At 45.2% G+C, this 17,653-nt stretch overlaps 3 protein-coding genes and 1 long non-coding RNA gene across 6 annotated transcripts; 2 read left to right on the top strand and 2 right to left on the bottom strand.

The window, feature by feature from the left end:
• Positions 1-2,670: 2,670 nt before the first annotated feature.
• On the bottom strand, positions 2,671-6,378 carry LOC120643982. 2 transcript variants are annotated; one of them, XM_039920493.1, is made up of 4 exons: positions 5,875-6,378; positions 4,877-5,134; positions 4,467-4,693; positions 2,671-3,328 (listed from the first exon to the last, which is right to left on the bottom strand). In XM_039920493.1, the coding sequence occupies exons 1-3, from the start codon at positions 6,253-6,255 to the stop codon at positions 4,505-4,507; spliced, it is 828 nt and encodes a 275-aa protein (XP_039776427.1). In that variant the 5' UTR covers positions 6,256-6,378; the 3' UTR covers positions 2,671-3,328; positions 4,467-4,504. The 2 variants fall into 2 exon arrangements, with proteins under 2 accessions (XP_039776427.1, XP_039776426.1); XM_039920492.1 differs by having other exon boundaries at positions 2,673-3,269.
• LOC120645468 (POU domain, class 5, transcription factor 3-like) lies at positions 3,588-4,043 on the bottom strand. Its single transcript, XM_039922249.1, has one exon. The coding sequence runs from the start codon at positions 4,041-4,043 to the stop codon at positions 3,588-3,590; it is 456 nt and encodes a 151-aa protein (XP_039778183.1).
• Positions 6,370-10,569, top strand: LOC120645467. Its single transcript, XM_039922248.1, has 5 exons — positions 6,370-6,379; positions 8,262-8,779; positions 9,194-9,346; positions 9,415-9,617; positions 10,225-10,569. The coding sequence occupies exons 1-5, from the start codon at positions 6,370-6,372 to the stop codon at positions 10,274-10,276; spliced, it is 936 nt and encodes a 311-aa protein (XP_039778182.1). The 3' UTR covers positions 10,277-10,569.
• A 3,750-nt stretch (positions 10,570-14,319) lies between these two features.
• LOC120643981 lies at positions 14,320-16,434 on the top strand. 2 transcript variants are annotated; one of them, XR_005663272.1, is made up of 4 exons: positions 14,320-14,663; positions 14,895-15,014; positions 15,715-15,811; positions 16,189-16,434. It is a non-coding gene; the product is annotated as an uncharacterized LOC120643981 (long non-coding RNA). The 2 variants fall into 2 exon arrangements; XR_005663271.1 differs by having other exon boundaries at positions 14,321-14,663; positions 14,895-15,037.
• Positions 16,435-17,653: the final 1,219 nt, after the last annotated feature.

Below are 17,653 nucleotides of genomic sequence, written 5' to 3'. Positions count from 1 at the left end.
GTCGTCATCGTCTTTCAGAAAGTCAGAACTGCAGGTGACATGGCGATACGACGGAGGCGTGCCGGCCCGGCCATTCCCTTTTAATTTCTTTCTAGTGTTTCTTGGCCATGGTAGGTCATCGAGGGAGATTATGAATATTACGATTTTATCGCATATATAATCTGGCAATTTTGTTGACAAAGTCTAAATTAATCTAAATAAATTTATACATAACTCTGAACAAACCTTTGTTGATTTCACTCCTTTCCCCCTTTGTACATACTGATTTCATTGTTGAATACAAATGCCATCACTGTTTGATCTTCCTACGCACCGTCACAAGATAGCAACTCAGTGGACAATCTCTTCTCTAGAAGATACTGTCGGAAGGTAACTTTGCTGGAGAAAAAAAAACTAAGTTGGAATGTAACCTTAATGTTTTTATTGAACGGAGGATATGCACAAGCGTGTACAAGATCTCGCATGATTTTGGCACCTGCTCCTCCTTTGTGTGACGAAATCAGATGGTGATAGAATGCTTTACTGCCACAAAAGCGTATCGTTCAGAGGACTGATAGCAGCTAGAGATTCGGTGTACGTCAGCATGCATCAGCAAATTTATTCTTTCATAGCAATTACTGAAGTGTTGCAGAACTAAGAAATGTTGCTGAAATCTTTGCCTTGGTTTCATAGATTGTTTCTTAAAAAAGAAAACAAAATGCGCTTGAAGCTGGATAGCAACTAAGCGTAACTTAAAAAAAAACTCTAAGCATGGAATGAGACTGGCATGCCGGACCCAGTAGTTTGCTGACTCAAGCATTACAAGACATGAAGTCAGAACTGCATCACGTTGGCATCTTTTTTTTTCTTTGTTTAATTCCATCTGGGAAGCTTCCCAGCTCGTGCACGAAATAAACTAACTAAAAGGGGCACTGATCAGAGACAAATTAATTCACCCATCGCGTTCTTGATTCACTGGACTAATGGCGACTTAGGAGGGGACAGGAGGATGCGCACTGGTTTAAGGATGCCTAGAGGCAGCAGGCTAATGTACAATTAGGGCAGAGCTTTCTGTCTAGCTGTCTGATTTAGTCAGAGATTTGGGCTGACCTTGGGCATGTGGTGCCTAACATTATATGTTTTCTTATTAATAGGTGATCATGACAGGCGCTGTCTCTGTATTCCTTCTATGGATGTAAGCGCGTAGGACAATGCCACGTGTCATCGCTCCAGACGTCAGAGACATTACCTAGTTTTCAGTGGCGGATCTAGAATCTCAATCTAGAGAGGGCTAATTTTCCCTTCTTCTTCTTCCCTTCTCACTTTTTCTTCTTCCTCACTTTTTCTTCTTCCTCCTCTTCATTCATGATTGAAAATTCTTGGGGGGCTCCACTGGATCCATGGGGGCAGGGGGGGCTCACGTTGGATCCGCCCCTGCTAGTTTTGTGTAAGCACGATGATTACACTGAAATGGTAAAATAAGTTCTCATTTGTCGCCCAACAACGCTTAAACATTTAGCCCTCAATGTAAGGAACCTGAAATTAAACATGAATTGTTGGTTATCATTGAAGTAAGCAATTTTACAGTGAAACACAACTAAGTTTGAGCACAAATGAAGTTTACACTAAAATTTCTGTAGCTGAATGGCAGCCATATGGTTTTTCCACACGAACAGCGAACACTTAACAGTAAGTTTGGCACCCTTGGACCTAAAATCAGCCAATCATGTCGGTGCCGTGGACCAGTGTACACTTCAACCAATGATTGGGTTTTTGTACATGTGTAGGATAACGCCGCGTCTCTACGAAAATTACAATGAAATGAAATTATATGATTTATTCCAAGCCTTCCTCCAAACCTTTCTTTTTTTAAAAAAAAAATAACATCCTTGTCCTCCCACCGTTGTACACTGAAATTTACAGCCAAACATAGCTAATACGCTCATGGCTGTTCTCCATGGCACAACAATAGTTAATATGGTTGGCATTTACTTAGGAACCTGAAACTACTACTAATGTCGACGCCGAGGATCAGTTTCCACTTCGGCAGATACTAGAAGCTAGAGTGGATGCATAGCCTATCGTCAGAACTGCTATGAGATGCACATCTCTGAAGTAGTAACTGGCTCAGCTGATTCAAGAACAGACTACAGGAACGAACAATCATATGGCTTTTATGATATCTATGAACAATTGGACCATACCCCTCCAAATGATTCGAGGCCTTTTCTATTTTTACTCTATCTGATCAGTCTTCAGTATGCACTAGCCCATACAGGTTAGCACTGAAGTGTTCAGTTTCACAGATCCCCAATGAGCATAATCAATTGTAAAAGACAGAATCTTGAATCAGTTACAAGGATGAATTGTAAGATGCATCTTTTCTTCAGCCTGACCAGCGCAGGCTTAGCTTTGATAGTATTAAAAAAGGGTGCTGAGGATGGACAGGCAAGTGCATTTTTTTGATCACAGAGACTAGCCCCTACGAAGTAAACGTGGTTCACAACTCAGAGCAGTCAAGTATCGGTTCCATGAAGTTTTAACTAGGAACTCTGTTCAGAGAGCACGACACAGAGGTCTGTTGATTCTCCTATTTAGCATCTGATTTCTGCACTGCCATTTAGTTTCTTTGGGTTACCAGTTACAACTATTTTATGATTCTTCATCTCAGAGGTACAAGAGAAGCAACCGTATTACAGCCCAATCCTAGGCTGTCTGCTAGATAACATAAAGAAGCTGGGAACTCTCAGAATGAGCTGTGTTTACATGAAAATGATGGTGGGGGTGAGGTGATTAGCATACATGAAACCTGCAGTTATAATCTTTTCCCCTTATATGTGAACCGCGAAGTACCTTTAATTCCTAAAGATCCAGAAATGTAGGAAAGGGGTTAACAAAAATATGAGGAGAAGCAACAAGAGAAGTGGGAGGAGGTGAGGCTCCATCTGCCACCAACGAGAACAGCATACTAGTGCTACGGATAGCAGCAGAAAAATAAGCATCATAATTTGCACCATGATGGTAATAATCAACATCATTGACGTGGCATATAACAACCTCACCATCCAACACTATTGAGAAATGTGCGATCTCCTAAACAGGTTGAAGCTTGTTTGAGAAGTTGCCATGACACTCAGCACCATTACAGCATGACCCAGAGACACAAGGAAAATTCACCAATCAACCTGTTCAACACTAGCCCTTTTTTCTTTCCTGTGACCCATTGTTATATATAACCATCCATGTTCCTGTATTGCGCAACATCCACTTTTACTTTTCCCACGATCTGTCTGTCATACGAACAACAATCAGGCTCTGGACAGTTTAGTTTATCACAATGGGTTGTGATCTGTGAGTTCGTCTTTTCATTGATTAGATTGTCTCAACATAAATAATCTAGAGTAAAATGCACCGGGGGTCCTTAAACTAGTCGACCTGTTCTGTTTAGGTCCATGAACTTCGAAAATGCATTTTTAGGTCCACGATCTATTCAAGTATGTCACTTGAGGTCTAAAACACCTCTGACCAGCGTTGACTACCTACGTGGACCACCACGTCGGATCCAACGTGGCCACAAGTCGCGGCGGTAGGTCCTGCTCCTCCCCCTTCTATTGCAGGGGCGCGGCGGCCGGGGTCCTCAAATTCTCGGTCGCGGCATTGACAGCGATGTGAAGACGGCGTGCAGGCTGGACGGCGGCCGTGCGCAGGTGAGTCGGGGGTGGCAGCGCGGGCGAGCCCGCGGCCGAGCAGCCGGCGACCGCGCGGGCGGTCACGAGAGCGCGCACAGGGGCACCAGGAGCGGCGGCGGCGGCCCAGTGGCGTGCGCACAGGGCCCGCGCAGGCAAGGCAGGGGCGACGCGAGCTGCCTCGGCCGGGTGGGTGAGGAACGGCGGCCTGACGGTGGTTGCGCCGGCGGGCAACGACGTGCGGCCGGGCGGCCAGCGGCGGCCGGCCGGCGGCGCGCACGGGGTGGCCTCGCGCGTGGTGTGCAGGGGCCGGCGGCGCTGCAGGCATGGGGGAGCTGGCGGCTGCTGCAGAGAAGGAGGCGCAGGGGGTGGAGGCATGCGTGGCGACTTGTGGCCACGTTGGATCCGAAGTGGCGGTCCATGTAGGCAGTCAATGCTGGTCAGAGGTGTTTTGGACCTCAAGTGACACACTTGAATAGATCGTGGACCTAAAAATGTATTTTCGAAGTTCATGGAGCTAAACAGAACAGGTCGACTAGTTTAAGGACCCCAGTGCATTTTACTCAATAATCTAAATAGCTACATATTAATCCAAGATATGTATATGTTTTCACCCATTTCATTTCAAATCTCTGGAAGATTAGTGAAATGCATCATTGTGGACAGAGATGCGTCAACTAGGTACTGCAAAGGTATCTCTCATATTACTGTACTGGCAAACTTAATATTCTTACATGTACAACTGCTTGTGCACTCAATTGTAGGCTGAAAAATTCTAGACTTTTAAAAGTAGTAAAGTACCTTTATAACATTCCACCATGAAAGAACTAACATATTCATCAGTTGAAAGCTCCTGATACTGCATAGATGAAGTCCAAGAAACCAGTTCCCTTGAGAAGACCCTTGCCAGTTAAAAGTTCAAAATCTATCAATAAGAGAAAGCCGATTATAGCAGCTTTTCCGTTGATAAGTTCATTGGCGCTGGTGAAACCGAATCCTCCAACATCCTCATCAACTATCATTCTCACCTGAAAATGTAAAGGGATATAAGTTGGATATAGAAGTTCAATCGAATTCTCATTTTACCGAAGAAGTAATGGGTTAGACTGAAGTTAATTAGAAATGCAGGAATCATCTGGAACTGAAGAAATCTGTCTGAAGATGGCCCTTAAAGTAAGAGTGATCAATTGGACAGGAAAAAAAACAAATACCTCTTCCACATTGACATCTGATGCAGTAACCCCAGGTTGAGCTTTCCCACTGAATATAATCTCAGCAGACCCTGTGCTGTCAGCCCCACTGATGCTGATGTAGATGTTTTCATCGTCTGTTTTCACACGGTAAGTGAATAGTTTCCTTAAAGCAGGTGTAAGAGCCCTGAGAACAGGGTTTTTGGGATACCATTCCTTTATTTCCCCAGTGCGAAGATCAAATGTACTGTCTGTTGATGGGCAAACAATGCAGCCATCCTGAAAGACAAAGAAAAACGCAAGGTCAAATCATTTAGAAAGACAATGAAATTATCTCATCTAAGTAATTTATACACAAAATATCACAAAAATTTTGTTGCCGGTCGAAGTCAAAGAAAAAAAAAACTATCATACACTTCATGGGCAGCAATGTGGACTAGATACAATGCGTGAGAAACCTTCACGAATCTCCAAAGACAGACTTAAAAGTTTAAAAGCTTTATATGGCTGAACAAAAGGCTACCTCAAACATTTCATATTTCTAATATGCGCAGAAAGGTGATGTATAGGCAAGATTCAGGAGGTTTTTAGAGCACTTCTAGCGTCACATTTGTGATCATCAATCTTAAATGAGAGTAATTTCATTAGTTGATGAAGTGGGTATGGATCAGGGAGCATGTAGATACATTGTCTCCAGACACCAAGGTACTAAAACCACTTAAAGATGCATTTATGTGCGGAGAAAGTAGGCATAAAGTTGACAGTTTGTCACACCAAGCACACAATTCTGAAGTACCTGTGCAACTTGTAACAGCTAGGGAAGTTTATAACAGGGGAATTTGCAACATGTTTGAAACTATAGTGAAGTTGATCGGTTTGGTAGTCGGCTCTTACTAACATTCCAAATTTCAACCCAACCTCAAGAGGATTCAGAATATACGAAGAATAAGCTAATAAAACTATGCGCGGCGGCGCCAGCAGGCATTCCGCCGAGCAGGCCAGGTGCGCCCGAGACGCACCTGCGTGAGCTTGGCGTTGAGGAGGCCCTCGGTGTAGGCGCCCTCGGCCGGCGAGCGGTTCTCGATGGCGAAGACCTGGTCCTTGTACCAGAGCAGCAGGATCTCCTCCCCGTCCTGCACGATCACGCGGCGCTCCCCGCGCGGCAGCGCCACCAGCGGCACGACCGGCACCCACGACGCGCCTCCCCCTCCAGGCGCCTCCGCTGCCGCGGCCGGCGCGGCGGAGGGCTCGGCCCCGGACACCTCGGCGGCGCGGCAGGCGAGCCTGTAGCGGTGGTGGCACGCACGGAGGGAGGCGGCGAGCGGGTGGTGGGCGGCGCCGGGGCGGCGCCGGAGGAAGGAGGACGAGGCGGCCGCGGCTGTGGTGGTGATGGCCGCCATCGGGAGCGGAGTGGAGGTGGAGGCAGGCGTGCGGGAGGGGTGGTGGTGGGGTTTGAGGAGGAGGAGGAGGTGGTGGAGCCGGGTGCCGTGGTGGTGGTGCTGGGTGGAGCGCCCATGGCCACAGGTTGGGGATAATGGCGCCAAATCGCAGCGTGGGGAAGAGAAGCGGACACATTTATAGGTTCGCGTCCAGTGGCAGCCTCAAACGGTCAAACCAGACCAGACTTTTGTTCGTGATGGGCCCAGAAGAAAAAGGCCGGGAGGTTTTCGATCTGGGCTGTGCTTTGTGGAAACGTACACCCAAGCTTGCCAGTGTGCTCAACCCGGAGTTGCTGGGAGGTGAATCCATGGCGAGGAACTCGCTAAGGGCTAGTTTGGGAGCCTAAATTCCCGCCGGGATCCCGGTCTTTTCCCTGGGCAGGAGGCCCACGTGGAAAGTGGACCCGGGCTAAACTTTCCTGCTGTTTGTCTCTCGAAGGAGAGCTTCGCATCTTTATATTAAGAGAGGGAAAAAAAGTTCAAATACAAACTCATCACCTTACATTGGACTAGAGCAAGGGATGTAACTGAAACAAAACCGGACTATTACATGCAAGAGATAAAGCGGGACCTGACCACAACTAGACCGCCTCTAAACTGCAGCTACAGCTCCCTCATGGCTCAGGCAGTAAGCCCTTTGGCGCTAGAGATTTGACATAGATAAAATTCATCCTTAAAGATTTGAAGAGCTCCTTGCAAATTTGGTGTTGTTCCATCGAAGACGCAGGCATTCCTGTGTTTCCAAATGATCCAAGCACCAAGAATTACCACTGAATTGAATCCCTTTCGAAGATGTTTTTGTAGTTTCTTCCAAGATTTCTTCCACCAGTCTACAAAAGAAGTAGATGTGTGCCTCAGCGTCAAATAGGATAGATTCAGGGGCTGGAGAATGTTAAACCAGAACTGTCGGGCGAATACACAGGTAGTGAGAAGGTGTTGGACTGTCTCTTCTTCTTGGTCGCACATCGGGCAACGATCAGGGTGAGGGAGCCCTCTTTTCGGTAGTCGACCAGCAGTCCAACATCGGTTACGAATAGCTAGCCAAACAAAAGTTTTACATTTGCTAGGGGCCCAAGATTTCCAGAGCCGTTTCCATGGTTCAAAACCAATTGCACCTACAAAGAAAGCTTTGTAGGCAGATCTGGATGAGAAAGTTCCTGAGGCTTCAAACTTCCATTGATGGATGTCTTATGTGTCATTTACTGCAAAATTAGGGAGCACATCCCAAAGTTCCAAGTAACCGAGAGCTCTACGAATGTCTGACACCCAGGTTAGTCCATTTAAAGCCTCATTCACTGTCCTTGATTTTCTTAATCTTGGTGGTATGCACTTGAAAACATTGGGCGCCAGATTTTCAATACTATAGCCATGCAACCAATGATCAGTCCAGAATAATGTTTTCTGCCCATTACCAACAGAAGTTACGACTGACATAGCGAACAGAGCAGCGGTGTTGGCATGAACTGGAACATCAAGACCAGCCCAAGGACGGTCCGGCTTAGTTTTCTCAATCCAAAGCTAACGCATTTGCAAAGCCTAACCCATTATTTCAAGATTATGGATTCCCAAACCTCCTAGATTGATAGGTCTCATGACCTTTTCCCATGTCACTAAACAGCTGCCACCATTGACTTCCTTCCTCCCTTTCCACAAGAAACTCCTCCTGATTTTGTCGCCAGCTCGGGTGAACCATTTAGGGGCCTTGATGGCAATCAGTAGGTAAATAGGAATGGCAGTGATGACAAATCGCACCAAAATAGCTCGACCAGCCAAGCTCATCAATGGAGCCTTCCAACCAGGGAGCTTGTTTTCAATTTTCTCAATCCAAGTTCATAAGTCACTTCTTCACAGCTTTCTGTCTGAGATTGGCAAGCCCAGATAAGTGGTGGGAAAGGAAGTTGTTGTGCACTGTAGTGTGTTGTTCACCACTTCTGCAATTTCACTATCACAACGGATCGGGATCACAGAGCGGGGGCTCAGTTGGTCAGGTAGGGGGGGCTCATGCTGCCCGCCGCGGTTCGAGCGTCGGCTCGACGGGCGCCTCATCTGCTTGTTAAATGATCTGCCAGTACTCCTGGCTTACTTCAAAAAAAGAAGTTTGTCTGCAGAAGCCCACGCCGAGGGGGGTGGGCGACCGGACCCTCGCGGTTTCCCCGGGGAGGCTCGTCCCCACCTCTTGCGTCTGGGCGCGTCGTCCCCGCCCGCTCCCGAGCGACGCGAGGCGAGCGCTCCGCCGCCGCGCCACCTGCAGCACCTGCTCCGCTTCCCTGCGCCGCCGCTCCACCTCCTCTCCTCGACTCGGCTCGGCGCTACCGCTCCGCCCCCGCCCGTCAGCCCCGTCCAGACGCTACCCCTGCAGCTCCCCGTTGGTGATGCCCCTCCGCCTCCGCACCCCTCGGCGTCCGATCTGCGACGCCGCCGCCACCTCGGCTGCCACCTCCACAGCCACCACGGTGCCTCCACTTCATCTTCCTCCTCGTCATATGTGAGTTCTTCCTCTGCTCTCCTATATTGCCAGGGTTTGATCTCCTCTCTCCTAATTCCTAGATCTTGTATAGACCTTCTTGATTTCTCATAAAGGCTATTATCTCCAAGATTATTCACAACCTTCTGATCACTTCACTCGACATTGTTGGCCCAGGTATAATCTGTTGTTCTTCTAGTTGCTGAGGATTGAGGAAAATTACTTTACATTGGCTCCTTGTATGGGTAGTACGTGTTGATAACAGATTTTTTTTAGTTTCTATTGTATCATGCTTTACAGCATCTACACTCACCCAAGGATCATATCCTGCATCAATGATCAATGATTGTGGTGAATCCAGTGAACAATTCTGTGGAAGTTTCTTTGCTTGTTAAAATAGGTTGCTGTTTCTTTTTTCTTGTTTCGATTTGTCAGAGGACAGAGCAAGGGAGACCCTGGAGAGAGAGAGAGAGAGATGTCGTAGGCGCTGCTCAAGGCATGCCGAAGACAATCAAACATGTGCGCCGTCTGCTTGGCTCAAATCAATCCAGCTCCAGCATTTATGTCCAGTCTAACAAAGCTAATTCGGTCAGTTGTCAGCTGAAAATTGCAATGTTGCTTCAGTAGTAACTCTGATACTGAATTTGACCAGACAGTTTTTTTCCAGGGAGATTTTGCCAAGCCAAGGCAAGCTATTTATCGAGAACGACGCGGTGGCAGCATTAGCAAGTGGAACTATGGGCAAGCTCCACGGGTGCATGCTGATCGCAAGGACAGGGACGATAGCTTATGGGTTCACCAGTGATGGCAGGGAAGCCCTAGTAGCAGGTGCAGGGCCGGTTCTAGATGACTGGGGCAGGTTAGTCAAGAGGACTACGTTTTCTTATGTTTATGATAGTAATACAACAGAACTAAGTTTGTGGAAGCTGATTCATATCTACTCTGTGTGGCTGCTATTGGTGAATTTATTTAACTGGTTTACATGGCATTTCATATGCAACGGGTACGGAATTTCTGCACAGGCAATGACAGTAGTGATCAGAGGTTATGATGGCAGGGGTCCTGAAATGGAGCTTACAAACAACATCCTTGATTTTTCTTAGGCTGGCATCACCAGACAAATTGATAGGGTAATCCAATTCAGCTTAGTAGTTTATGATTTATCAGTTTCACTTCATATGGAAAGAGCATACTTCACTAGCATAGTTTGTTCGGTAAATTGAAATGGGTCAACTTAAACTAAAGCTGCATGCACTAGTTTGGATAACAAACCTAAACACTGCCTGAATTACATCATCTACCTATAGGGTATTTTCAAAAGATGAATTAATAGGTTAATTTATTTTGACTACTTATTGGACTTTACGTAAAGGAGTATATTCATGAACAAGTGAGGTGATTCAATGGCTTAGGTTTGGGCAAGTCAATAAGAACTTGTACTTACCTGTTCATTCTTCCAATGACAGATGGACATACGAAGACCAATCGTGGACTCGCATTGCTGACCTTCAGTTGTGATAGTAGGAATCTACTGAGAGGTGATGAGGTGGCAAACAAGATCCTACACAATTCAGTTGCTGAACTAGCTTCCAGTGTCAAAGCTGTAGTGCAAAGGCTTGAGATGCATTAACATTTGGTTGAATGCAAGTACTGAATGAACTAAGATGAGTTTTTCTGTAAAAAATATCTACAAACTGAGCGACGTGAGGTTGACATTTGTGTTTATTGGTGTAAGTATGGATATACGGATGATCCTGCAATAAATTATCTTGCATATTTTATTATTGGGTAATGAAATTCTCATTTTATTATTTTTATTGAATTATCCATGATTTTTCTGATTTTTTAAGACCATTTTTGACATTATGGGTTTCCACCCGTCTTCTGCAACCAGAGCCATCTCAATCTTAGGGCCCAACCTAAAAACTGAAGGTGAGAAATTCCCAGGCCGCCCAGGTAGTATGGTCTAGTGGCTTTAGGCCAAGCAATCAAGCAGTGTCCTCCTCTCACATCTTTTCTTCCCCTCCACAAGAAACCCTTCTAATCTTATCAATAGCTTTCAGAGCTTGAGGAGGGAGGTCCAAAGTCAGCAGCAGATAAACCAACAAGGAAGTGAGGACAAATTGTACTAAAATGCATCTGCCAGCTCTTGAGAGAAGGTCAGCCTTCCAACTTGGAAGTCTGTCAGCGATTCTATCAATAATTGGCTGGACCTGAGCTCTTGTCAGTTTGTGGGGGGACAGAGGTACTCCATGGTACCTGCAAGGGAATTCTGAGATCGGGCAGGGCAGGTGATTCAGCAGGATTTCTCTATCTTCATCCAGGCATTGAATAGGATGAACACTACTTTTCTGCACATTTGTTTTAAGTCCAGAGGCTGCCCCAAAAAGATCCAGAATGTCAAGAGTGATTCTTATTGTTGTGAAGTTTTAGTGGATTGCCCACCTCTTCCCAATAGCTTAAGCTTTTGGGTTCATCTAGTTGGTGCATGAAACCTAACATGGTATACAGAGCCAAAATTTAGGGTTAGGGTTCATCTTTCTCTAATCCCTCATCTGCACGTCGCACTTGCGTGCATCTAGCTGGCTGCTTCGTTGTGCAGCCTCCATCGATCCTCTGTTCTTCTTCGTGGCTGCGTTGTTGGGATTCGTCGTTGGCTGCCTCCCATCCAAGGCCGCGCTGCCGCCTCCAGACCGGGGCCGCGCCGCCCCCCTGCTCGCCTCCAGACCAGGGCGCCGCCGCCGCCCTCCACCGCCGCTTTGTGCATGCGCCGCTGCTGTTGGAATCCGCCCGTCGGGATGCGCCGCCGCCAACGGGATCCGCTCGCCAGGACGCGCTGCCACCGCCGGCATTCGCCCGCCGTGACGTGCCACTGCCGTCGGGATGTGCCCGACCGCCCGACTAGGACGCGCCTTCGACGCCGGGCCGCGCGATGCAGGGTGCCTGGCCGCTTCCTTTGCGCCTCGAGACGAGCCGCTCGTTCCTCTGTTCTTAATTGAGCAGAACAGAGGAGCACGAGCATCGTAAAAAAAAAGAAAAGAAAAGAGGACTAGTGTTTTGCTCTGGTGGCTCCTAGCGACTCCTTTTGTCGTTTTATTTTGCTCCAGACTCATCAGTAGGGTACTCAAAAAAAAATATTGCTGCTGCTGCCGCCGCTTTCTGTTTGTGCTCTCGCCGTCGCCTGCCGCTTTTCTCTTGCGCTCTCGCCGTCGACTGTTGCTGTTTGGGATGATGTCTTCTTCCGTTCCGTCCTCCGGTGGTGTGCAGATTACGCGATGTCTGGTGCTTTTCAATGGCACCAACTGTCCGGTGCAGATCAGCAAACTGATCTTTGGAAGTTCACTACTGGTGATATACCCTGCCCACCTCCTCCTGTTGTTCCAGTCAGGCCCATTATTCCTGATAAGGCTACTGATGCTGAGAAGACAAAGATCCTTGATGATTATGATGCTAGTATGGAGTCATATGGGTCTCAGTTTGCTGCATATAGGACATGGTTGGATGAGGATGCTCGTGCTGGTGCTGTTCTTGCTGCTAGTATGGAGGAGCAGTTTTCTGCAGATATTGTTGGTTTTGAGCATGCCTATCAGATGTGGGCTTTTCTTCGTGAGCGTTATAAGCCTACTGGTCAGTCTACCTATATTGCTGCTCTACGTCAGGAACAGCTATTGCGCCAAGATGATTCTACAGTTGATGATTTTTATGCTCACATGTCTGCTGTGTGGCGTCACTACTACAAAACATAGATTCTGTAACATAATCTTGTAACACATCCATCAATGTGTTACAAAAAAAAGTTTCATAGGAACACAAAGATGTGTGTTATAAATGAAGGTTGTAACACATTATACTATTTTTATAAAATATGTTACAGATATCTGTTTTAGTAACACAAATTTTAGTGTTACAGTGAAAATGTTACAAAATGGTAGTATGTTGTAACACATACTGGAACACATAAAATGTGTCACAAATACATATGCTATAGTAACAAATAAATAATATTAAGCTAAAGTTTCTCGGCCCTCCCACTCACCCGCCGACCCCACGAGTCCCCGCCAGAGCTCGACTAGAGGTCGATTTCCGGTAGCCCAAGGTCAGCCGGAAGCAGGGTTTAATTTATCGACCGGACCGGCCAAACCGCCGGGGTCCGGTACCGGTATACCGGTCCGGTTTGGCCGGAAACCGGTCGGTACCAGTCGAATTCAAATTTGAATTCAAAAAACTCAGTTCAACCGGTTCGTACCGGTATACCGGCCGGTTAGACCGGTTTACCGGCTGGTTTGACCGGTTTGAATTCAAATCCAAATTCAAAATCGCATGTGTAACCGGTTTGGAATGGTATACCAGCCGGTTTGACCGGTTTACCAAGTGGGCCTTAATGAGCCGTCATATTTTTTCCTTTTCTTTTTTGGTTTAACTTTAAATGCCCGAAAAGTATGTTAAACAAATGAATTTTTAAGAAAATTTGACACCATTAGATTCGTCGCACCTTTAAGTATTTTTAGAAATTTTTTGGAAATTTTTTATTTTTTTGAATTCAAATTTGAATTTTGTATTTGAGCCGGTTTGGTACCGGCCCAAACCGGAACCGGACCGGACCGGTTTGACCAGTAACCGGTCAAACCGGACCGGTTCCCACCGGTTTTGTAAACCCTGGCCGGAAGTCGACTCCCAGCTGCCAGAGCTCGACCAAAGGTGGATTTGTGTCAGCAGAGCTGAGGCCTCACCCGGGAGCGAGGAGCCGAGCATAGTGGAGCTTTTTTTAGCGCAGCCAAACACGTCTTAAAAGTCCATAACTTGTTTATTATCTCCTAACGTCCTAGGGATATAGGAGAATTATTTTATAATAATTTAAGGTTAATCAAATAAGTTAAAAATAGTATATCCTCTCAAAATTCAGATTATGTGATGTGATTAAATCTATCACCTATATATATTAGTGGTTATTAGTGGACATATAATGGTGAGACATAGAAAATTATGGTATTTATATTCTTATAAGGGCATTAGTGAGGATACCTAGTCCTCATGTGGTGGGAAAGGTTAAAATAATTATTGCTTTGAGTTTTTTTTATTTTTTTTCCCTTACTTAAATTAGTAAGTGAGGATTCCCATAAAATTAATAAGTGAGGATTCCTGCACGCCCCTGCCTCCTTTGGCGCATCTTTTCAGCGCGCGTGATTGTCTCCAACAGTATCCCAGATGTTCGGAGAACAAGATAAAATATTTTGTTAAAAAATTGTTTGAGCAGGTGTTCCGAAACAAATAAAAATGTTTTATATTTTCAAATATAATTAAGTGTAATTCAGTTTTTAATTCTTTTGGACAATCATCTTTTGAACTACTGACTTTCTTTGTTAACATACTATTTTGCACGGAAATGAATATGACACCATGGCATCTGTTTTGGAGGACACTAGTTTGCCAGTGAATAAAAAATGTAAGAAAGAAAATCCGGCAAATGAAAAAAAGGCTAATAAACTTTCAAAAAAAAGGCTAATCCTAATGGGCCGTGCCCATGCAGATTAGGCCTGCGTGCGTGGCTCATCTGCTCTCTCCTGCGCTGCGGCAGCTCGCTTTCCCTGCCCGACGGTTCCTGCGCCGTTGCCTCCACCTCTCCCCCCGTGCCCCCTTCGCCACGACCTGATCCCGGCGCCCACCCCCGCCGTCGCTGCGGTGCAAGGGGCCGCCGCCGTCTTGCTGAGCCTTCTCCCACGACCCGGCCCCGGCGCCCATGTAGTCCTCGCTGCGGTCCAGGACCCGACGCCGCTGGTGTAGGGGGCCGCCGCCGGGGTGCGAGTGCAGAGGGCCGCCGCCGTCGCAGGTCCAGGTCCCCCAACCGTAGGTTCACGGTGTGCCGCAGCAGGTTCAGGGGCTGTCCCGCCGTCGCAACAGATCCGCGGTATGAGTAGTGGTGATTGCAGTCTTTTTTATTTAGATTCAGATCTTGGTAATTTGTGGGACACAAGGTTTGTGGTCATGAATTGTAGTGAATGGTCCAGCATCTGTACTTGGTTAAAACGTAGAGTAAGGATTGCTTAGATGACATGAATGAATGTGGTGCAGTGTTGATTAAGACAAATAAATACAGTGATCTGAAAAATAACACTTGTTTGTATTGTAACATATTTAGGCTTTTGCACATGCTCTTGAGAACATTTATCCAAGCACCAAGAGCACATGGACTTGGACTCTGCTAAATCCACTGAGGAGAACGACAAGATCATGTAACAGGACTACAAAACTTGGCCAGGTCATTATCTGCAAAGCAATTTGGTCAGTTTTCTACAAGAGAAATTGTGCTTGATTTAGTTTTTTATCAAGAGACATAAATGCAGAGAAATCAAAATTGATTTAGTGTTTGAAATCTACTTGTGTCTTTTCCCCAAATGCATTCTGTTGTAGCGAGGCAGCAGTGGCAGAGGACCTGCAGCCGCAGGTGGTGATCAGGGAGAAGAAGGTGATTTAAGGAAGTTGTGAATAGATGGTTTCAAGTTTAGATTTCAAACAAGTATGCTAGTCCTATGAATGATAAACCCTTGAGTTAGGAGCATCAGCTTTTTAAGCTGAGAAGCCAACTAAATACCGGAAGTGACAAATAGGAATTATTTCTTAGTTTGATATTCCCAAAAATTCTTCCACGGATTAGTTTCCCCTGCCATGATTGATAGACTAGATAATAATGTTTTTAGCTCTATTTAAGACTGCTACTTTCTTTAGTAGGGACAACTCATGATTATACATTCCTTTCTTTGATTTCAGACTTATTTTATGGTTAATATCTGTAAATAATATATTTTTATTGGCTGACTTCTGCTAACCCTTTGTTCATTGATATCACCGCAAGTTTGCATCATTATGAAGTATAAACTATTGAAATAGTTAACCTCTGTAAATCATGTATTTCATTGGCTAACTTCTACTAACCCTTTACTCATCAATGTTTACTGCAGGTTTGCATCATTATGAACTATTGAAAATTTGGAAACTTTCTGCTATCAAGGAAACCACCATCCATTTTTCACCTTTCTATCTCGTACAGTGAAATAGGTACAAGTTCCCTCTTATTTGACATTACCTTGCAAGCAGTTCCAGATTATTTTATTTTATGTGCTAGCTTCTCGACACATAACAGCACCAATATAGAACTTCATCAGGGGCATCTTTTAGGTGCCTCTAAAAAAAGGTTACCAAGAATTTCATCAGCCTTCCTTCGAACTCTGCATATATGAATAATGAAAATAGCATGGTCGATGAGATGTTATATTAAGTTTGATATTGTTTCAAAGTTCTTTAGTGCTAACATAGGTTAATCTTTATTCATGCCAAAGGAGTACTGGTTGCTTGGCCTTCCAATTGTGTATACTATAGTTGATTTTTTTTGAATATATGATATTATAACAAGCATAATTTATTTGTCTATGCAGGTTGATATGATCAATGGCCGAATTCTTATTTGGATGCATTTGTGAATGGATGAAGAAATAATGAATTTCAAGATTTCACAATACTTATATAATAGAATTTTTCTTTCCAAGTACAGATTGTGTACTCTTTGCTACAATGTATATTTACTCTCTACAATTATTCTTATATATACACATTATCACAGTATGTATACTTTGTACATTTGTTCCCCTTCTGCATTCTAGTGATTGTTGAAAATTGTGGTTTGTGTGATTGAGTCATGTATGATGTTCACTCGAAAGAAACGTAATGCACCATTATTTGGCATAGGCAATGCGTAACAATTTTTTTTTGAAAAATTTATAAATGTGTTACAATAGATAAAATATGTGTTACGAACCAAATGTTCCATTTTTCCAACTATGTTTTCTATAACAATGGGGAAGTGTTCTAGAACTAAAAAATATGTTACAAAAGATACCTATTGTAACACTTTAGAAATGTTCCACTAGATCACTAATTGTGTTACAATGTAGTAACACTTTTTGGGATCTAAAGGAACACATCAGTTTTGTTCCAATAGAAAAGGCTATAGTAACATCGCATATAGGAACACTAACAATATGTGTTAAGTCTTCTAGTAACACATTTATTGAGCTATAGTAACACAAGTTGATGTTACTAAAACCCTGTTCTATAGTAGTGCGTCAGCTTGATTCTATTGGTCCTCCACTATCACCCAGTACTTATGACTCGTGTAAGGCTCAGAAGGTTGCTCTGGAGACTAGGCGCACTCATGACTTCTTGACCCGTCTTCGTGATGAGTTTGAGCAGCTTCGAGCTCGGTCTCTCGTGTGTCTTGTGTTTCTCTGATGGAGGCTCTTGCTGCTGTTCGTAATGAGGAGCTGCGTCTTCAGCATGCCGGCCTACTGCAGTCTCCTTCTCCTTCGTCTTCAGTATTGGCTGCTCGGTCTTCTTCGTCTCCAGCCATCGCCCCTCCATCTAAGGCGCCTCTTTCAGCAGTGTCTTCTTCTGAGGGAGGAGGGGGTGGTCATCTTAATTGTAACTATTGTGGTAAGAAGACTCATGTGGAGGCATTTTGCTTCAAGAAGAGGAAGGATCAGTCTCGCCGAGGTGGTAGTGGTCGTTCTTCACAGAATATAGGTGGTGCTAGTGGTTCTGGTACTGGAGGCTCTCAGCGGAGTTCTGCTGGTTCTGAGACACAGGAGATGCTCATGTTGCTTCATCGCCTAACTGCCTCTGCACCTCCAGGAGCTGCTGGTTCTGTTACTCAGTCCTCTGCACAGTCAGATGCTGCTACTGCTTCTCAGTCTTCTTCAGGTACTTTACCATGGATTCTTGATTCTGGTGCTTCTTTCCATATGACTCCTGATTGTACCAGCCTTTCTTCTATTAGTCCATCATCTCTTCCTATCACTGTTCACACTGCGGATGGATTGTCTCTCTCTATTGCAGGGCAGCGAA

This window comes from Panicum virgatum, chromosome 8K (genome assembly GCF_016808335.1).
Source record: "Panicum virgatum strain AP13 chromosome 8K, P.virgatum_v5, whole genome shotgun sequence".
In the NCBI taxonomy this organism is placed as follows: Eukaryota; Viridiplantae; Streptophyta; class Magnoliopsida; order Poales; family Poaceae; genus Panicum; species Panicum virgatum.
This window is presented reverse-complemented; position numbering and strand designations above follow the sequence as displayed.

Coding starts and splice junctions, on each gene's coding strand:
- LOC120645467 (XM_039922248.1), top strand. Junction 8,780..9,193: donor CATCTTCCTCCTCGTCATAT/GTGAGTTCTTCC, acceptor TCGATTTGTCAG/AGGACAGAGCAAGGGAGACC. Junction 9,618..10,224: donor GTTCTAGATGACTGGGGCAG/GTTAGTCAAGAG, acceptor TTCCAATGACAG/ATGGACATACGAAGACCAAT.
- LOC120645468 (XM_039922249.1), bottom strand. CDS start 4,043: ATGCCTCCACCCCCTGCGCCTCCTTCTCTGCAGCAGCCGCCAGCTCCC.
- LOC120643982 (XM_039920493.1), bottom strand. CDS start 6,255: ATGGCGGCCATCACCACCACAGCCGCGGCCGCCTCGTCCTCCTTCCTC. Junction 5,135..5,874: donor TCAACGCCAAGCTCACGCAG/GTGCGTCTCGGG, acceptor TTTGTCTTTCAG/GATGGCTGCATTGTTTGCCC. Junction 4,694..4,876: donor CAGATGTCAATGTGGAAGAG/GTATTTGTTTTT, acceptor TTACATTTTCAG/GTGAGAATGATAGTTGATGA.